A 17490-nucleotide genomic window follows, 5' to 3' on the forward strand; every position below is an offset into this window, starting at 1 on the left:
TTTACAAAGGCCTCTCACACACACCCACTGCCTTCCACGTTATCTAGCTGGCCCTGAAGCCACCAGTGCAGATATTACTACCTCTGCTTTATAGGGCGAGGAAATGAGGCCCGGGGAGGGAAAGAATGGCTTGTGCAGGGCTAGAGGGAGCAGGCCGGGAAACCTGCCCCAGAAATGGGTGACCCAGGAGGGAAGAGGTGGCTGATCTTTAAGAGCCAGAAAAGGGAAGCTGGAGTATGTGAAGGAAAAGAAAACTCCACTTTAAGAAAATTCAAATGTCAGGAAAAGGGGCTGCCTTGGCCTTACAATAGCACACTGCCCTGGGGCTTATGGGAAAAGATCCAGGTAGAAAAGGATCGACAGCCACGGGAGCCTATGAGTGCCTTTGAGCTGCCCCTACCGTGACCTCTGCCTGAGGCCCCTGAGACCTTGAGGCGCTGCAGGTGTGAACTCCGTGGCACAGTCTTCCACTCATTCAGGCACATGCTGGATGCTAGTGTACATGCATAAAAAGAACACATCCTGTGCCTGGAAGTCCAATGAGGGTGACAGATACACAACACAGTAGGCTGTGTGCTGGGACTCAGAGATGCATGGGGACTCTGTAGTGGAGGAGGACCCTAAATCAGCCATGGGCTGGGGGGGGGGGGGCCAAGGAAGGCTTCCCAGAGGAAGTGGCACCTGGGCTGAGCTGCTAAGGAAGAAGGTGGAGAAGGTGTACCCGGCAGAGGGAACAGCACATGCAAAGGTAAGAGCACACGGCACCTTCCAGTAACTACAGAGTTCCGTGTGCCCTGAGAGGTCAGGATGAGCCAGGGAGAGTCAAGAGATGAAGTTGGAGGGGTCAGTCCAGCTGCGGCCAGCTCAGGATGGGCCTTGGATGTCTTGCTAAGGACTTTAGGTTTAACCCTGTAAGATCTGGAGAAATACCAAGTGGCTGAGGGCAGGGAGAAGGGACCCCATCTACAGACACCCGAGAGGCTGTCATCGGGAAGGAGAAGATACCTCCCTCCTTCAATGAGAGGAAAGTACGGGAAGACAGATTTTTACTCAAGACAAAATGAATTTTCCCACTGAAATCCTTTTACCATGTGCTGTATTAGACCCTGTCTCCTGCCATCCTCCTATCCCAGCAATGCCTGTTATTTTTCCCAGTGCGCAGGTGAGGCACTGAGATTCAGAGTGGCCACATACACTGCTCAAAACAGCTAAGAAAGTGGTGGGATGGGAATTGAAAGTCTCGATCCCAACCACAGCACTGTGCCTCCTCCCGCAATGCTATTGATTTTGAATAACCTACAGTGGAACTGCTTTGGGAGGTTATGAGCTCCCTGTCCTCAGAGGTGGTCAAGCACAGCCCACACAGCCAGGGACCAGAAATGCTGGAGAGGGGATCAGCCTTCACAATTCATCAGGTTTCTTTGTACATTCCATCCCCTCTTTAAATACCCTTCCCCTGACTTCACTGCAGGGTGACTTTCTACTCATGAATCAACTGGACAGAATGAGTTATCAGCTTTTGTTTTCCATATTGCTTGCTCCTTCTGAACTACAGCCACGACTTACATACCTGAGCTTACATACTGCCTATCAGAGGCACTGAACACGTTTCCTGTAGAGCAGATGAAATAATGAGTTTCATAGAATCTATGAGCAAGTTTGCCACCAAAGGAAATAAGCCCCAAATTCTACAAATTGCCTATTTAGTCACTGCCACTTTGGGCCAGCTCAGGGATGGCAAATGGGTCTTGATGTGCATGCCAACACCAGCCAACTGGCAGCGGCTGCTTGAGAATGACTGGAGTCGCTCAGTAGAAGAGCTCGTGGGTTGATTAGTGATGTCTGCTATGGATGGACAGTGAGTACCAGCGGGAACGGTCACCCTCTACTCACCAGCACAGAGACCATCCTCCACTCACCTTTCTCAAGGCCAGAGGCCACAAGAGAAATGACGCCAATGCTTTCCATCATTGCACAGGCCTAATTCTGAAAAGGGCACCTAATACGTGCCAGGCTCTGGTCTGAGCACCTTACCTTAACTCCTTTCCTCTGCACAGCAACCCCATGAGAGAGGTACTGTTATTACCTCCATTTTAAAGATGAGGAAACTGAGGCACAGTGAAGTTAAATAACGGGCCAATGTCCCCCAAACTCTAAGTGGCCGAGCAGAGTGCAGGGCCCAGGCAGTCTCATTTGTAGCTCATCTTTACTGCAACTAAATTGCTCTCACCAAGCCCTGTGGGGGTGCAATGAAGATGCTCTATGTGACCCAGCATACAGGGGAGCACTGGTACCCACCCAGTCACAGCAGGTGCTCATGAGGCACGGTCACCACCGGGCAGATGAAATGCCTATGTTCTGGACTGGGATGTGGCCAGGGCTCTCTTGGGGATTCAGGGGCTCTACAAGCTGAGACTGAATGAGAGAGAAGGAACACAGAAAAGGTCCCTTTCCCAGGGGCCTCCTGAGCACAGAGGAAAAGGTACCCTCTGAGGAAGAAACTTGAGTTCAGTGCCTAGCTCTGCCCTGTGCCAGGTATGGGACCCCAGTCACCTCACCCAATGCCTCCAATGCTCAGATGCTTTAGCTACAAAGTAAGCTTAACACTTCCTCCTAAAAGGGTGTAGACACAATGTGTGTGTCCTGTGCCTGACACACAATAGGTGCTTAATAAATTATCTCCCTATCCTGGCATCTGGGACAGGCAGACAGAAACCTTCATGACACAAATAGGTCACCACCACTCAACAGCTGGCTCCTCCACAACTCCTTAAACTCCAGGCATAAGAAGGGAGGCAGGGCTGACGAGTTATCCCAGAGACTCCAGCTTGTGTGGCAAGTCCTTCTACGCTTCCACATGGAAACTACCCAATCGCCACTGGAGCCCAAGGCTCAAATCCTGGCTCTGCCACTGACTGCTATGTGTCCTTGACCAAGCCCCTTACCCTTTTTGGCTCAGTCTCCTCCTCTGTAAAATGTGAGAGAATGCTGAGCACGCCTCTGTCATGTATATTTTCAGCACCTGCTGGGAGGCCTGACATGTCAAGATTTTCTGAATTGAGTGAAACTCTCTACACTGTGCTCTGTGTTCAGAGGAGCTGATACAAGGGGGCCAGAGAAGAGATTAAGCCCAATCCTCTCTGGGAAAAAAAAAAAAATGAAGCAGAATATAAACCTCAGTGACTTCCTTAAGCCTCAGGCAGCTGGAGATAAGACAGGAGGCTCAGATAATTAAAAAGTGGGCCTAATTCCATTCATTAGGCTCATTTCATGCCTTATCTGTGTGGTAGTGCAAGCATTAAATCAGGCATTTGAAGCTATTTCCAAGACAGGGCTTAGAAAGCCCGCGAATAATTCCCAAGGACCTCGTCGTAAAGCCAGGATTATACACTCTGCCTGGGACAGCCACGCACACACTCGCAGCTGAAAAGCCATACAGTTTCTCTAATCGTGCTTGGCTCGGGCCAAGCCCACATCAGCGTGTGCCTTCGGAGCACAGAGCCCAGCCAGCAGATGGGGCCAGGAGAAGGCGGGGAGGGGACTGGGACTGGAATGCAGGAAGCTGGTGGAGGGTTAACAGAGCCCTCCACAGAGGGGAAATCACTCAGGGCCGGCCCAGCAGACTGGCCTGGCATTTCCAACAATAGCTAAAGCTTCCCCAGGTTGGGGCTGACCATACCAATCAGGATCCGGAACCCCCAGGAACTTGGGAGAGCCTCCCTCCTGGATCAGGACTCTCACACACTTTCTGAATGTCCACCGTGGCCTTTCCGAGTTGCCCCAGAAAGCCTGGGCCACGCCTGCTCCCCCTCATCGCCCACCTCCACAGAGGCCCCAACTCCCAGTGAACCCAGCCAGGCCTGGGGGAGAAGGCAGGCACAGAGGCCTGGGTGCAGGGAGAGGGGGGCAGGCCTACCTACCCAGGCCTGTCACCTTCCGCAGGCAGGTGAGGGCACACTGTAGGCGGCCACACTCCTCAGCACTGGCGCCACAGCGCCGCAGCGTCTCCTTCACCTTGGCCTCGTTCATCTCCAGCAGGGCATCCAGCGTGAGCGCGTGCGGGATCTCCTGAGGGGCACAGACAGAGGGGCAGGCAGAGCCGGGTGAGCATCAGGCAGGCCCCAGCCCTCCGCAGCCTCCGCCTGGCCAGGCCGGCCACCCCGCTGAGTGGCAGGGGCCAGCTGCGGGCTGGGCCAGCCTCTGACGAGAAGCCACCACTTGTCTGAGGACACAAGCAGAGAGCTCGTGTCCCCAGAGACAGCAGCTGAGGTGGAGACACCAAAGCTTTGAGGTGGGGGCTGGGAGGAAGGAAGGGAGAAACAGAAAGGCTTTGACGAAGGCATCTGCCCTTTGTTTCTTTTTTATTCCTGTGCACAGAAAAATTACGAACTGTGACATCTTTTTAGAATGACAAAACTTCAGAGAGAGATGATCCTTTACAATTTTGTTGTATCTGAATCAGACAAGACAGATTTCAAATAAAATTTTCTTAACAAGTGAAGGTTTAAAAAAAAAAAAAAAAATCAACCCTTGCCAAGCACTGCAGGGGCACTTACTATCTCACCTTATTTACTGCTCAATCAAACCCTTTCATTAGGCCCACTTGAAAGAAGGGAAGAAAGAGGTTCAGAGAGGTTGTGTTACCTGTACCAGGTCACTCAAGTAGTAAGGGGAAGAGAGTGGCAGGTGGAATTTTAGGTGGCCCCATGACCTTTGATCCCTGGTGTTATTCTTGATTATGTTACATTATACGGCAAAAGGGAAATTGTCCAAGTAGGCTTAATTAATTACACAAGCCCTTTAAAAGCAAAGAATTTTCTCGTAGTGTAGTGTAGAAGTCAGAGACTCACATGAAAAGGACTCTGTGTGAACTTTGAAGATGGGGAGGACCCCAGGAGAAGAAATGAGGTGGCCTCGAGGACAGACTGGTCCCCCAGCTAACAGCCAGCAGGAAACAGGGACTTCAGACCTACAGCCACAAGGAACTGGATTCTGCCAACAACCTGAATGAAACTAGTAGATTATTCCCCAAAGCTTTCAGATCAGAGGCCAGCCTGGCAAGCACCTTGACTTGGGCTGGCCCTGTGAGACCCTAAGCAGGTAGGCTAGCAGAGCTCGCCTGGGTCCCTCCATCTGGCCTTCCACCTACAGAACAGTGAGCTAAAAATGGGTGATGTTTTAAGCTCTAAATTTGTTATACAGCAAAAGAAAACTACTATGAAGACTGACTATTTGAATCAGGGCCTGCCTGATGTTAAAGCTTGTGCCCTTTCCTCTCATCAAGAAGACCTGACTACCCTGTGATATCATGCCTGCAAGCAGATGCAAAGAACAGTGGGACCTGCCCCTGGCCCCCGGTGGCCTGCAGCACAGTGGGGGGTGACATGAAAACAAGTAATTACAATGCAATAAGACATGAGTCAGAATAGAAAAAGCTCAGAGGCCACGAGACCAGATCAGTGTTTCACTTTTTTCTTTATTCCTTTCTATATTTTCCAGATTTTCTATAACAGGGAAGGCCAGACATCTCATACCAAATAATTTCTATAAAGCTCGTAGTTCTTGAGGATCCTAAGCTGATTTTCAATGACTGTCAGCAAGTTGTGTTGAATTTTGTTTTAAAAGAGTAATTTCACTGCCAATCAATTCACAGTACTGTAAATCTTAGACTACAGTGTAGAAGCTGAGCCTGCTGAAGACACTGGCTGGGAGTCCTGAGGGCGATGGTGTGGGTCTGGCCGCCCCCGCCCTCCCATGGTGCGGGCGGCTAGATGCCTTTATATCTTCTCAGTTTATTCTTCAATCTCCCGGGCTGTGGGCAAGAATCTCAGAATGATTCACTCGAGAATAAGAAATAGACACGTAAAAGTACCAAGAAGCTCACCACTGGTTAGCCCAAAACCCTTGGCTGTCAGAAATCCTTCCAGATGATAAAACTAAGGCGTCACAGGAAACTGTTGATAAGAACAGCCAGACTGGGAGGCTGATGAGATAATGGTCCCATGCAGAAGCTTTTGTGCCATCACCAAGTCTTCCTTTACTTCCCTTTCCCTTGGCAGCTCTTCTTAGTCAAAATGTGGTTTTGACATCTTTGCCCCTCATTTTACTATGAAAACCAACTTGGCAATACCCAATACCATCAGCGCAGGAGTAAAAGGGCCCCTTCACCTCAACACAACTATGCAAAGCAACCCTCCAACTTTTTCTGGATGGGGTGTCCTCGGTTGTCTCCCTTCCATGCACACCCCCCACCCCCACCCCCGGCTGTGATGACTCAGCAGTTTTCCTGAAGATGTGAGACCTGCCTGATGGCGTCAGGAGGGAGCCAGGCCTAGGAAACCCAATCCCCAATCTAACTATCATGCAAACAGGAAGGGTTTTTTTCTTTCTTTTTATTCTTCTCCCCACCCACACCATTTCAATTTCTCAAACATAATAACTACATTTATTATTACAAACTATTTGCCAGTACAATATGCCTAGTGCTTTGTATGCTCCAGTCTAAACAATTCAGCAAGTAGATGCTGTGAAGTCCATTGTACTGAGGCTCAGCGACCTCATGCGATACGGCTTAAAATGCTGGGTGAGAATTGAAGCCCAGAAGCGCAGGATTCCAAGGCTTCTTTAATTATTCCACGCTGTCACTTGTTAACCTGGCAACGCCTTGGGATGTAGCAGCCACCTTTTGTAGGAAATTATTTTTTCGAAGTAATTAATTTCTACCTACTTTCTGAAAAACTATTATACCGTAAAATAGAACGTTCTTTGTTCTTTAAGAGAGTGAAGTAACACCTTAAAAAGAGAAAGAGTATGTTCAAATCCATTCCCTTAGAAAACAAAAAAGGGAAAAAAGAAAAAAGGTATTGTCTCACTCCCCTGTGGCTTTAGGGATCAGGATCAGTCTATTCCACTCAAATAAAGCAGAAGGGGCCACCTTTCCTCTCCCTCCCTTGTCCCCTCTTTATGCTCCTATTCAAACCAGCGCGAAGGGGTTGGCAAGACCAGCGAGGAGGGCATGCAGGGGTGCTGGGGCAAGAGAGTCAATCCAGTGTCCTCCTTAAATTAAAGTTGCCCCTGCCTCTCCTTGGACAAGAAATTTAACCTTTCAGTACATGCGAATTGGGGTGTAAACTATGCATTTCCTATCAATAAAATTAAGAGTGCTAAGCACACCATCCAGCACTGAAGATTATCATCATTATCTCTGAGTGACTGTTCCTTCCACTATCTAATCCCTCCTCCCTGCAGGCCTGGATTATTGAATCGGGGCAGGGACCACCCTGGTCTATTTAGAAGCTGAGGTCAGTGGGGCTACCCACCAGACAGCAAACAGGTTACCTGGTAGAACAAAGGTCTCGAACACACAAGCTTCAGGCCCAGGCCTTGGGAAGAAATGAGACCATGGGGACGTGGCCCCTTTGATCTATGTTTTGATGGTGATATAAGTACTAAGAACACTTTTCTTGCCTCTTTGACCAGACAAGAAACCGACAGTAATAGTGGCGATGTTAATGAGAAACCCACCCTCTGCCCTCACTCAGTGCAGGGGGGACGAGGGGAGGCTATGGAAGGACACAAGACCCTCCGGTTTTAAAGAAATCTGAATTTTTATTTTTTAAATGTCTAATTTTTACATGGTGGTGATTAATTCAAATCTGGCCAGACAAAACAAATCACGTCCATGGGTTACACAGAGTCCTCAGGCCTGAGCACAGAGACCATACAGGAAGAATTTGACGCCTTCTGAAGGTTGATATGATTGGCAACTTCTAAAGGTTTATTTCTGTAGGAGAGATGTAGGCCCAGCAGCAAGTTCCCTGTGTGCACAGCACAGGCCTTCTCAGTGAGGCACCCACCCTGGCAACAAAGTGCCCAGCCTTCCAACTCCTATGACTGGCTTTGGGACCCAACATTAATGTAATCAGGAGAGGAAAGTACAGGCAGGCATGAACCAGGGAAGCTAGCTAGTTTACCAAGAAAACGCACCCAACTCAACTCTCTCTCCTGGGACTCCAGCTAGACAAGTCTCCCAGGGAGGCCTAGTGCCTGTGCCTGACCCTGGGCATGGCCCTGATATCTCCTTGTATCATGACTCCGCAATGCCCCAAAGCAACGCAGCACCCCCAAACCTCGCACTCCGGTGTGACTCGCCCACCCACAGCAACAGGCTCAGCCAAGTCTGAGTTAGGAAGTTATTTCAAACCAGAGTAATTTACTTATAACTTTTCTGGATAATCTCTAAACCAAAAGCAAGTTAGGAAATCAGTTTTGCCACCTGCTGAAGGTGAACTCACCGCTCTGAAACCCTCTCAGGTTTAAGAGCCACTGCCCCAGGAGGGAATCCTACCTGCCTGGAGGCATACAGAAAATGCTAAGTTCTCTCAAAGCCAAGGGCAAAGGGTCCCTCCCTCTGCCCATACCCTAGAGTTCTGGAGAAGGGATGAAGACTGGGAGTCCATACTGCTTCAGGGAGAATTACTGCCCACCCAAGCTGTCTAAACCAAAAAGGGAAGATATGGATGCCCAGACCACCGCTGGAGATGCCAAGCCCTGGCTCCAACAAGCCTCGGGGTTAGCACGGGAGCACACAGGCGGGGCAGTGAGAACTGAGAACATGCCAGAGAACCTGGGCTCCCCGCCTGAGCCTCTTTCCTGCAAACCACGATTTATGTTTTGTAGTAGGTGACACTGAGTTGTTCTTTCTGATAATTACAGAGCGGGGCCAGTTGAGCTCTGAGGTCCCTCCCAGCCTGTGACAGTTAAGCCATGTCATTAACAGGAGACTGCTGGTCTCCATTCTCCATGGCAGAAGGTGGGGATGGGTTTCGTTAAACACGGCTGCCCCCTCCCTCCCCTCAGCAGTTGGTAGCAGCTGGTGTTGCAGGCCACGCTAGGTAAGTCGGCAACTCAGGCCAGTTGGGTATCAAATGGTATCCCGGGACTTACCAGCAGCCATGGGGCTGCCTGAGGTCTATTCTTAGAAACCTGTGCCACTGACACTGAGAGCTATTCACAGGGTGGGTCAGTCAGATGAACCCTGGAAATGTGAGGGGCGTCGCTGCCTGTGTGGGGTCACATTTGCAAACACATTGCTGTTCAAGCCAGAATTTGGGTAAAAGCTAGGTTGAGGGAGGACCGAGAAGCAAACCCATGCTTTGTGTTTCTGTTTAGCTGTCTGGTCCAAGAGCATGCAATAAGTCAGTACTGGAAGGGCTGCCGCCTCCGTCGGCGCCGCCAGCACTCAAGGTCCATCTGTAAAGCCTGGATCCCTGCTGCAGGTGGGCAGAGGCATTTCCCAGCTTCCCTGGCTGTGGAGTAACTAAAGGGCCAGGATTCTTAGCCACAGACATTTGCCAGGGAACTGATCCCACCAGAGAGGCCAAATGTGGACTCCTAGAGCCTGTGGATGGTGATACAGACCCCATCAGAGGGGGCTGGGGAAGGAGAGAAGAGCAAGACCGGTGGGTTTCTATGGCAGCCCAGGCTGGGAGCTGTGTGCCGAGAATTGGCAAAGGGGCACCTGGCAGATGTTTGTGTCTGCCTGCTCCCCACCGCTGGGGCCAAGGGAAGGGGAGGAGTGAGACTTGGTAATAACAGTCAGATATTCTGGGAGGTAAAGGAGGGGCTGAGGCAGCAGGGTCTGGGGTCAGTCAGGCAGCCTGAGGGGTTTCCATGGAGATCATCAGAAAGCTCGGGGATACTGGCTCTGCCTCTGTACCAGTTCTGGGCCCAAACTTGTCACTGCCCCACTCATGGGAAGCAGGGAGAACAAACCCCCCTCCTATGCCACTTCCCAACTGATGGAAAGAGCCAGACTTGGTCCTTGCAACTCCCTTGGCCTTGGACAAGTCCCTGCCTCTCTTTGGGCTTCCGTTTTCTCATTTATAAAATGAGAGGCTTTGGCCAGATCAGATCAGTGGCTCTTAGTCCTGACTGCACCCTGGCATTTCTTGGGATATTTTAAGAAAGAATCCCAATGCCTGAGCCCCACCTCAGATCAACCCAAACAGAATTTCTGGGGGTGGGGGCCATGAGGGCAGACAGGCTTCAGTGTCTAAAATCTGGCCAAAGTAAGCCAGGGCAGAAAGGGTCTGAGAACACCCAGGTCAGAAGGCAGATCTGGCCAGGGTAGGGCTGTGCCCTGAGGCTTGTCTTCCTGCCTGTCCTCTCATGAGGCCCACATTCCTCCAGCTCAGCCCCAGCCTAGCCCATGCTCACAGATGTCTCAGGAGATGTCCTTGCACATACACTGATGCCTCCTTCCTTCCCTACAGGCAGGTAAGGGCTCGGAGTGTGGAGCCAGAATTGGCATCTTCAGGGATTGGCTGTCTCTGGCCTTTGCATCGGTAGGTCAGGGATTTAAAGACTCAGAAGGATGGCTCAGAAATGGAAGTGGAGGGATTCAGGTCAAGGGAGAGGAGGAGATGGGGAGAGGGTCAAGAAAGAGCAGGTGGTGAGCATTTATGGCACATTGTTAGATGAACTATACAGGTCAGCATTTGCAATCCTCATAACATCTGAGATGGGTGATGAGGCTCAGAGAAGGTGGTAACTTGCTGAAGGTCACACAGCATGATGGATGAGGCTGGGCCATGGCCGTCTCTACCTGCTGCCAGCTAGCCAGCCCTTCCTGCCCTGATACCCACTGCCTTGCTCTATGAAGTGAGCTCTTTCTCCTAGGGCAGAGTTTATCTGAGGCCACTGGCATCACAGGTCGCATCTGGCTTTCTCAACCCCAGCCTGCCCTACCCCTCGCCCAGTTAGGGTGAGCCCTGACAGTGGGATTAAAAGCAGCTCCAGAAGGCTCCACTGAGGAGCTCTCCCTCCACATTCCGTTTTAATCCCCTAAGCCTGCCTTCCGGGATCCCTTGGAGCTGCCGCATCAGTCTCCTGGCCTTTGGAGGACGCTGGTGTTTTCCAACTCCACCTGGGACCAGATCTCCAGCTTCCGGCTGCACCTGCTGTCACCACAGCCACCACCATCCCACAGGGCCAGCCCCACCCCTCCTGGAAAGCCTGCCTCATGGCTGCTTCCCGACTCCCTCTCTCTCAGCATGGAAAGGCCCCATTCTTCCTTCTAGAAACCCTGACCTACCTAGTATAGAAACCAGCAAACGTTTTCTGAAAGGGCCTGATAGTAAATATTTTCAGCTTTGTAAGCCATATGATCTCTGTCACGACTATTTGACTCTGCCACTGCAGCACCAAAACAGCTGTAGACAACATGTAAACAAATGGGTGTGCCTGTGTTCCATAAAACCTATGGACTGAAACTTGAATTTCACAGAATTTTCATGTCACAAATTACCTTTCGTTGCTTTTTCCCTCCTGCCATTCTTAAAATGCAAAAACCATTCTTAGTTTGCAAGGCTCTACAATAACCAGCAGTGGGTTAGACTTAGCCCATGGGCCATAGTTTGGCCAAACCCAATCTAGTGGGTCACTCAGACACTCAACAAACACAGACCAACTATGTGGGGCTCCATTGCCTGGCAGCCCTGGGCCTCACTGCTTCTCCTTTCCCATCTCCCCTGCACTGACGTGTCTTCTCTACCTCCCAGCAGGGAATGCTGAGGAACGGCTTCTGGACAGGCCCACATATGCCATCTAAGCAGCGTGCATTTTGTCACCCTTCATCAACACGCTTTTCTAAAACCACTCCTCCTGGCTGCCATTTGAAAATGGCCAAACGTGTCCAGCATTAGAGAAACACACACATGTATCCCAGTTGCGGGGCTGGTGCTTGCCCCCAGTGCATACTACCCCCATAATGGAGAGAAAAGATGGGTAGGCTTCCATGGGGTGGGTTTCCCCACACCCAAGACGTTTGCCGATTGTGAAATTTAAAAAAAAATTTTTTAAATAAACACTATTATCCACGAGACCCCATAGTAAAACTCAAAACTAGAATACTCTAAAATAAAAAATAATTTTAAAAGAACATTCAAAGGGAAGACTAGGGTCAGGATGGGACCCTAGGAGGGTTTGTTAGCAGCCAAAAAGCTACCTTAATCCTCAGGTGACACTAGGCTTCTGGGCAACCAGCAAATGGGGAAGTCCCTCCCTGGCCAAAACAGAGCCACGTGGAGGGGCCAGAGCTGGGTACCCAGCACTCAAGACCTTCCCCACCCCCTGCCCTGCTCCAGGGCAGCAGCTGCCCCAATCTGCAGCAGGCGTGAGGAGGGTCGCACAGGGTGACAGCTGGGTGGAGACAAGGGGCTCCAGATAGAGGGTGAGCATATGACACAGCATCCTGACAAGGACACTTCTCCTTTAAGGAGAGGGGGAGCTGTGACAACAGGCCTAAACTGGGACTGTCCGCTGCAAACTTGTTGTATCTCCCCATGGGGAAACCCAGCTCTCCTGAGGGTTAAGGCTCTGACAGAAATAAACAGCGACTCTCGGGTGTGGCCTTGTCTCCAGCCATCTTTATTGCTTATCTGCCCCTTCCAATTCTCCCCTGACCAGACATACCATTAAAAAGAGAACCGTCAGGGCCGGCCCAGTGGCACACTGGAGAGTGCGCCACTTGGGAGTGCGGCGGCGCTCCCGCCGAGGGTTCGGATCCCATGTGGAGACCGGTTCCCGCTCACTGGCTGAGCGAGGTGCAGGCGCAACACCGAGGGTTGCGATCCCATTGCCGGTCCCTGGTACGGGCGCGACACCGAGGGTTGCGATCCCGTTACTGGTCAGTAAAAAAGACAAAAAGGAAAAAAAAAAAAAGAGAGAGAGAACTGTCAGACAGTTCTCCACCCTCTCTCACTTCTGCCTCCAAATCCACAGAGTGAGAGCTCTGAATTCCGCCAGTGAGGCCTGCTGCGCCAGAGAGCACCCAGACTGGCAAACAGGCTGCAGGGCCCAGGCCTGACCCCAGCCTTGGAATCTTGCGGGTCACCTGCGGGGCCAGGAGCCAAATCACAGAGCCCCTCCACCAGAGGGATGCGTCCCAGTGTTCAGCACATGAGGCTTGTCCTTTGGGGTGGTTTGTCTGTCTGCCCAGGTGGGGGATGAGCCAGGCTGCGAAGTGAGCCCTAGCTGGAGACCTGAGAACCAGGCTCCTCCACTTGGGGACAAGGGCCATATTGTTCCAGAGCTGCCTCACGGTACCCAACCAGGAGGGTGAGATCTGTCAGGAGATCCTGGAGGTAGGCAGCCCCTCTGTGTAGTTTTCCAGAAACCCTGAAAACAACTCCTGCCCTAAGCAGCAACAGGCCTCACAGCTGTGGGATCTCAATAGGGCACATGAGCAGGTGGCCCAAGCTCAGGAGGCCATCACCATAGCTACAAGGCTCTGAGGGCAAGAGGGTGGAAAGAAACCCTTTCTGGGCCAAGGTCAAAGTCAGACTTCGAAGGGACCTTAGAAACAATCTAGTCCAACACTTGTTTCACAGAGGTGGAAACTGACCAAGGCCCAGAGGGTGGAGGGGACCTAACTGGGTCACCCAAAACAACAGTGCCATGCCCAAGGCCCAGGTTTCCGGACTCCCCCACCAGTAACCAACACCAGAATATACCATGTCCCAGGAGAGCTCACCAGCTCACGGCAGGCATTCCCTCCCCAGACGTAAAGGTTTCATTCCTTCCAGGTTTTCTATGCAAGGCCAAGAACAGAGCCAAGGAGGAGATTCCCCTGAGGTCTGTCCTGAGAATCACCTCCGTCTGAGGATTGCCAAGCCATGTGCCTGCCTCGTGGGCCCAGAGCCCTGCGCAGTCCAGAAGCAATGGGTTTCTGGGTGCCAGGCCTTACCCAGAGCCTGGCACATCTCAATGTCTTGGTGGCTTAGAAGATAGCAGGTGGATAGAAATCCTCAACTCCACATTCTTTTCCACTCCGGACCACCCTCACTTTGGTGATAGTGCATACTTTTCTTCCTTTTGACAGGAAGAAGCAGACCCCACATTACCAGCCACACCCTAACGCCCAGGTTTTGAGACAAGCCCTAAGCCCCACACCAAGCTGGGGCACATCGATTCTTACTCAGCTTCTCGACATACTTCCTCTTTTCACAACCAGTCTGATCATAAGGCTAACTATTGGTATCACCACCACTCGTTAAGTGGCCTGGGCACCAGTGCATGGTAGCTAAGGAAACTGAAGTTCAGAGAGATTATGTTACTCACCTTAAGATGCAGCAAGTAAATAATAGGGCCTGAATTTGGACTCTGGTCTGTGTAACTCCAACATTAGCACTCATGGTCTCTGTACTGTGAGTTTAGCCTCCTGGCCTGGTCAACCAGAAGCATGGAGAGGCAGGGTTGGGTCAGCCCATACAGTGCCAGGTTCCTAAGCTCCCCATAAAAGCAGCATGCTCAAAACAAGTGTGTCTCCTACTCAAACTAAAAGCATGGAAAGACAAAAAAACCACTCACTAGAAGGATGGGGAGGATCTATTTCAGGAAGATTCTGACTGTTCCCCAGCCACTTTATCATAAGAAAGACAGGGAACAGAATAATAAAATGGAAGTTGCCTTCTGTCCTAACATGCAAGGATTTCTGCAGACATATTCTATAGACAGTTAGCAAAGCAAGGACATGGGACCCAGCTAACTGTACACATTCTGGTGACTCATGAAAAGCCCCCCTGAATCCAGACCCAGGCGCATACCTTATAACCCTCCAGTCCAGGCCAGCTCAGGCCTTGGGCCTCTCTCAGCATCATGGGTGGTGGGGTCCCCGTGCCCCTTGAAGCTTTGGCCATCACCCAGCTCCACAGGCAATGCATGGTGAAGGGGCCAGAGTCCAGGGTCCCAGCAGCCCTGGCCCCTGGTGCGGTATCCCAGGGAAGGACGAGGCAGGCAGAGGGGTTTCTGTTTTCATGAGTGCAGCGAACAGTCAACTGCAGCCAAAAATAGTTCATGCCTGGGAGCTCGGGAGTCAACACATACCTCCAAGAGCAGGTGCTGGGCATGAGACGCACAGGCTCTGGAGGGCCTCACAGCAGGGGGCTGGGGACCCGGGTGCCCAGGATACCTGGGATACCAGGCCACAGACAGAGAGGTTTGCCCTTCCTCACCGCCCCCCTCCAAAAAGTGGGACCTGAGTCAACAAGAAACACTGTCACCTCCCTCCTTTCAATGAATCATCTGGAAACCCCCCACCGCCACATGAAGTCCAACTGCCCCCCAATCCCTTTGCAGCTTCTCACACATTTGGGACTAGGTGAATTGAACACCCACAGGAAAAGCCCTGTGAACTACAGCAGACTTCCTGGATAGCACATGGGACAGCCATTTAAAAGGATGCTCAGCAGTCAAAACTCCTGGAAGTGCACCCCAGAAACAGGGAACTTTAGTATATTTAAATGAAAAAATAAACGTAAAAAAGTTATAAGCGCTGGCTATCAGTGGCTGGTGGGGTTATGTGGGGTTTAATTTTCTTTTTAGAGTTTTTCTGTATTTTTAAATTTTCCTACAATGAACAATTGCACTTAGATTTAGAAAATATTACTTTAAAGTAATAATAAATAAAAATAACAAAATAAATAAATAGAAATAATAAAAGTAAAAAAGAAAAGATGCTCAGGCATTACACAGGGAATATACAACATGGTACCATCCATGGGAATTTAAAGAGAGAGAGAGAGTGTGTGTAGTTTGCGGCCCAGCTTGGGGCCCAGACTTCTCAAATATGAATCCTGGCACCACCACTTACCAGCCAGGCGACCTCAGTTAAGTAACAGTGTTACCTAGTTTCTCTATCTGTATTGTATACTGAGGATAAAAGCATTACCTCCTAAAGTTTCTGGGAAGATTGAATGCGACACTCCATAGTAAATAAAGCTCACTGCTCAGTCCCAGGCACATCAGGAGTGCTCACTAAATAATTACAGCATAAATTCATGAACAAACTACATTTAAAAAGAAAGAAAGAAAGAAAATAAAGCCCAACAAACAAAGAAGGCTGACTGGAAGGAAATGCACCAAAATGTTTACAAAGCTTCCTCTGAGTAGTAAGATTATGATATAAACTGTCAATAAACAGTAGCTATCATTTTCTATAATTTTTATACCTTTCACATTTTGAAAATAAACATGTAAATTACTAGATTTTAAGGAAAAAAACCTAAAAAGCCAAGAACCAATGATTGGCTCTGAGAAGGTTAATTCTAGGTGTCAACGTGGTTAGAGGAAGGACTGCTGAGAAACCTGGTGAAGCTATCTTTTCAGGTGTGTCCGTGAGGGTGTTTCCAGCAGAGATCAGTATGAGAGTCTGAGTGGACTAGGTGGGTGGGAACCATCCAATCCGCGGGGGGTCCAGAGAGAACAAAAGACAGAGGAAAGAGGTGAAGCTCTCTCTGGATCTGCTGGAGCTGGGATACACTCTTCTCTCCCGTCCACGGACATCAGAGCTCGACACTCTTCAGCTTTTGGGTTCCAGAACTTACACCAAGGACACCATCAGCTTCCCTGGTTTTGAGGCCTTTGGACTTGGACAGAGCCATGCTACTGGCATCCAGTTTATAGACGGCCTATCATGGGACTTTTCTTCATAGTCACGTGAGCTAATTCCCCTAATAAATCCCTCTCATATAATTATAACATATCCTACTGATTCTGTCTCTCTGGAGAACCCTGACTAATACAGGCTCTGAGTAGGATTACAGGCAACTTTTATTTTCTTTGCTTTTCTATATTTTCTAAAATAAACATTTATTGCTTTCATAGTGAGGAAAATGAAAAATGTTATTAAAAATAGGAAGTGGGGGATGGGCTCGCCTACTGTATTCTAGAAACAGGATCTCTGCCGACCCCTCCTGGGGAGCTACAAAGCTTTTGACAGACCATCCCTGAGCCAGAGGCCCTCCCCCCACCCCCATTCTCCATACACAGACACAGGAGTTCTGCTCACTGATGGGAAACAGAGGCAATGGTCACTCCTGAGACCTTGGGTGACCCCCTCCTCCATGGAGGTGAGGGCAGGGGTTCCACAGTAGCTGCAGCAGCAACTGTTATTGCTACCTAAGAGAGTGAGAGTTTTTACATGCCTCCTCCATTAGCAGGGCTGTCTTTGTCCAGGGACACATTTCTGAGTGCAGGTGGGCCTTGACCTTTCAGGCCCCTCCACCAAGGCTAAGCCCTTTGAGCCAACTGGAGTTCTCCACCTTCACAGCCCAGTGATTGGTCACAGTATGGGCATGTGTCCAAAGCCAAGCCAAAAATCAGAAACCTCCCTGGGATTTCTCAGCTACAGCTCTAGGGGAAGCAGCTCTTCATTTGCAAGCACTGCTATGGTGGGAGGAAGCGAGGCTTAGTTGCTTGTGCCCTTCATGTCGGCCACATGCAGCAGGCCTGTCCTAGAGGTGCGCCCCAATAGCGTCATCTGAATCCTGCATCCAGACTTCCCTGGACTCGTATTACCTAAGCTGATAAAAGTCTCTGTTTTAAGCCAATAGGTATCTGACTTTGCTACAGAAAAGTTCTAACCAGGAGTGGGAGAATATAGGAGCTTTTACTTAGTAAGTGCTTACTACGAGCCTGGCACCATGCCAT

At 50.2% G+C, this 17490-nt stretch overlaps 1 protein-coding gene across 6 annotated transcripts in view; it reads right to left on the reverse strand.

The window, feature by feature from the left end:
- The window catches only part of KSR1 (kinase suppressor of ras 1), a 70479-nt gene that overhangs the window by 42744 nt on the left and 10245 nt on the right, over positions 1-17490 (reverse strand). For all 6 annotated transcript variants that reach the window (XR_551716.1, XR_551718.1, XM_008589030.1 and 3 more), the window contains exon 2: positions 3921-4068. Coding sequence is in view for 4 of the 6 variants with exons in the window: in XM_008589030.1 (XP_008587252.1) it covers positions 3921-4068 (148 nt within the window). In the remaining 2 variants the exon portion in view is untranslated. The remainder of the gene's footprint in view (positions 1-3920; positions 4069-17490) is intronic.

The sequence above is a fragment of the Galeopterus variegatus genome, unplaced genomic scaffold, assembly GCF_000696425.1.
Source record: "Galeopterus variegatus unplaced genomic scaffold, G_variegatus-3.0.2 Scaffold134, whole genome shotgun sequence".
Taxonomy (NCBI): Eukaryota; Metazoa; Chordata; class Mammalia; order Dermoptera; family Cynocephalidae; genus Galeopterus; species Galeopterus variegatus.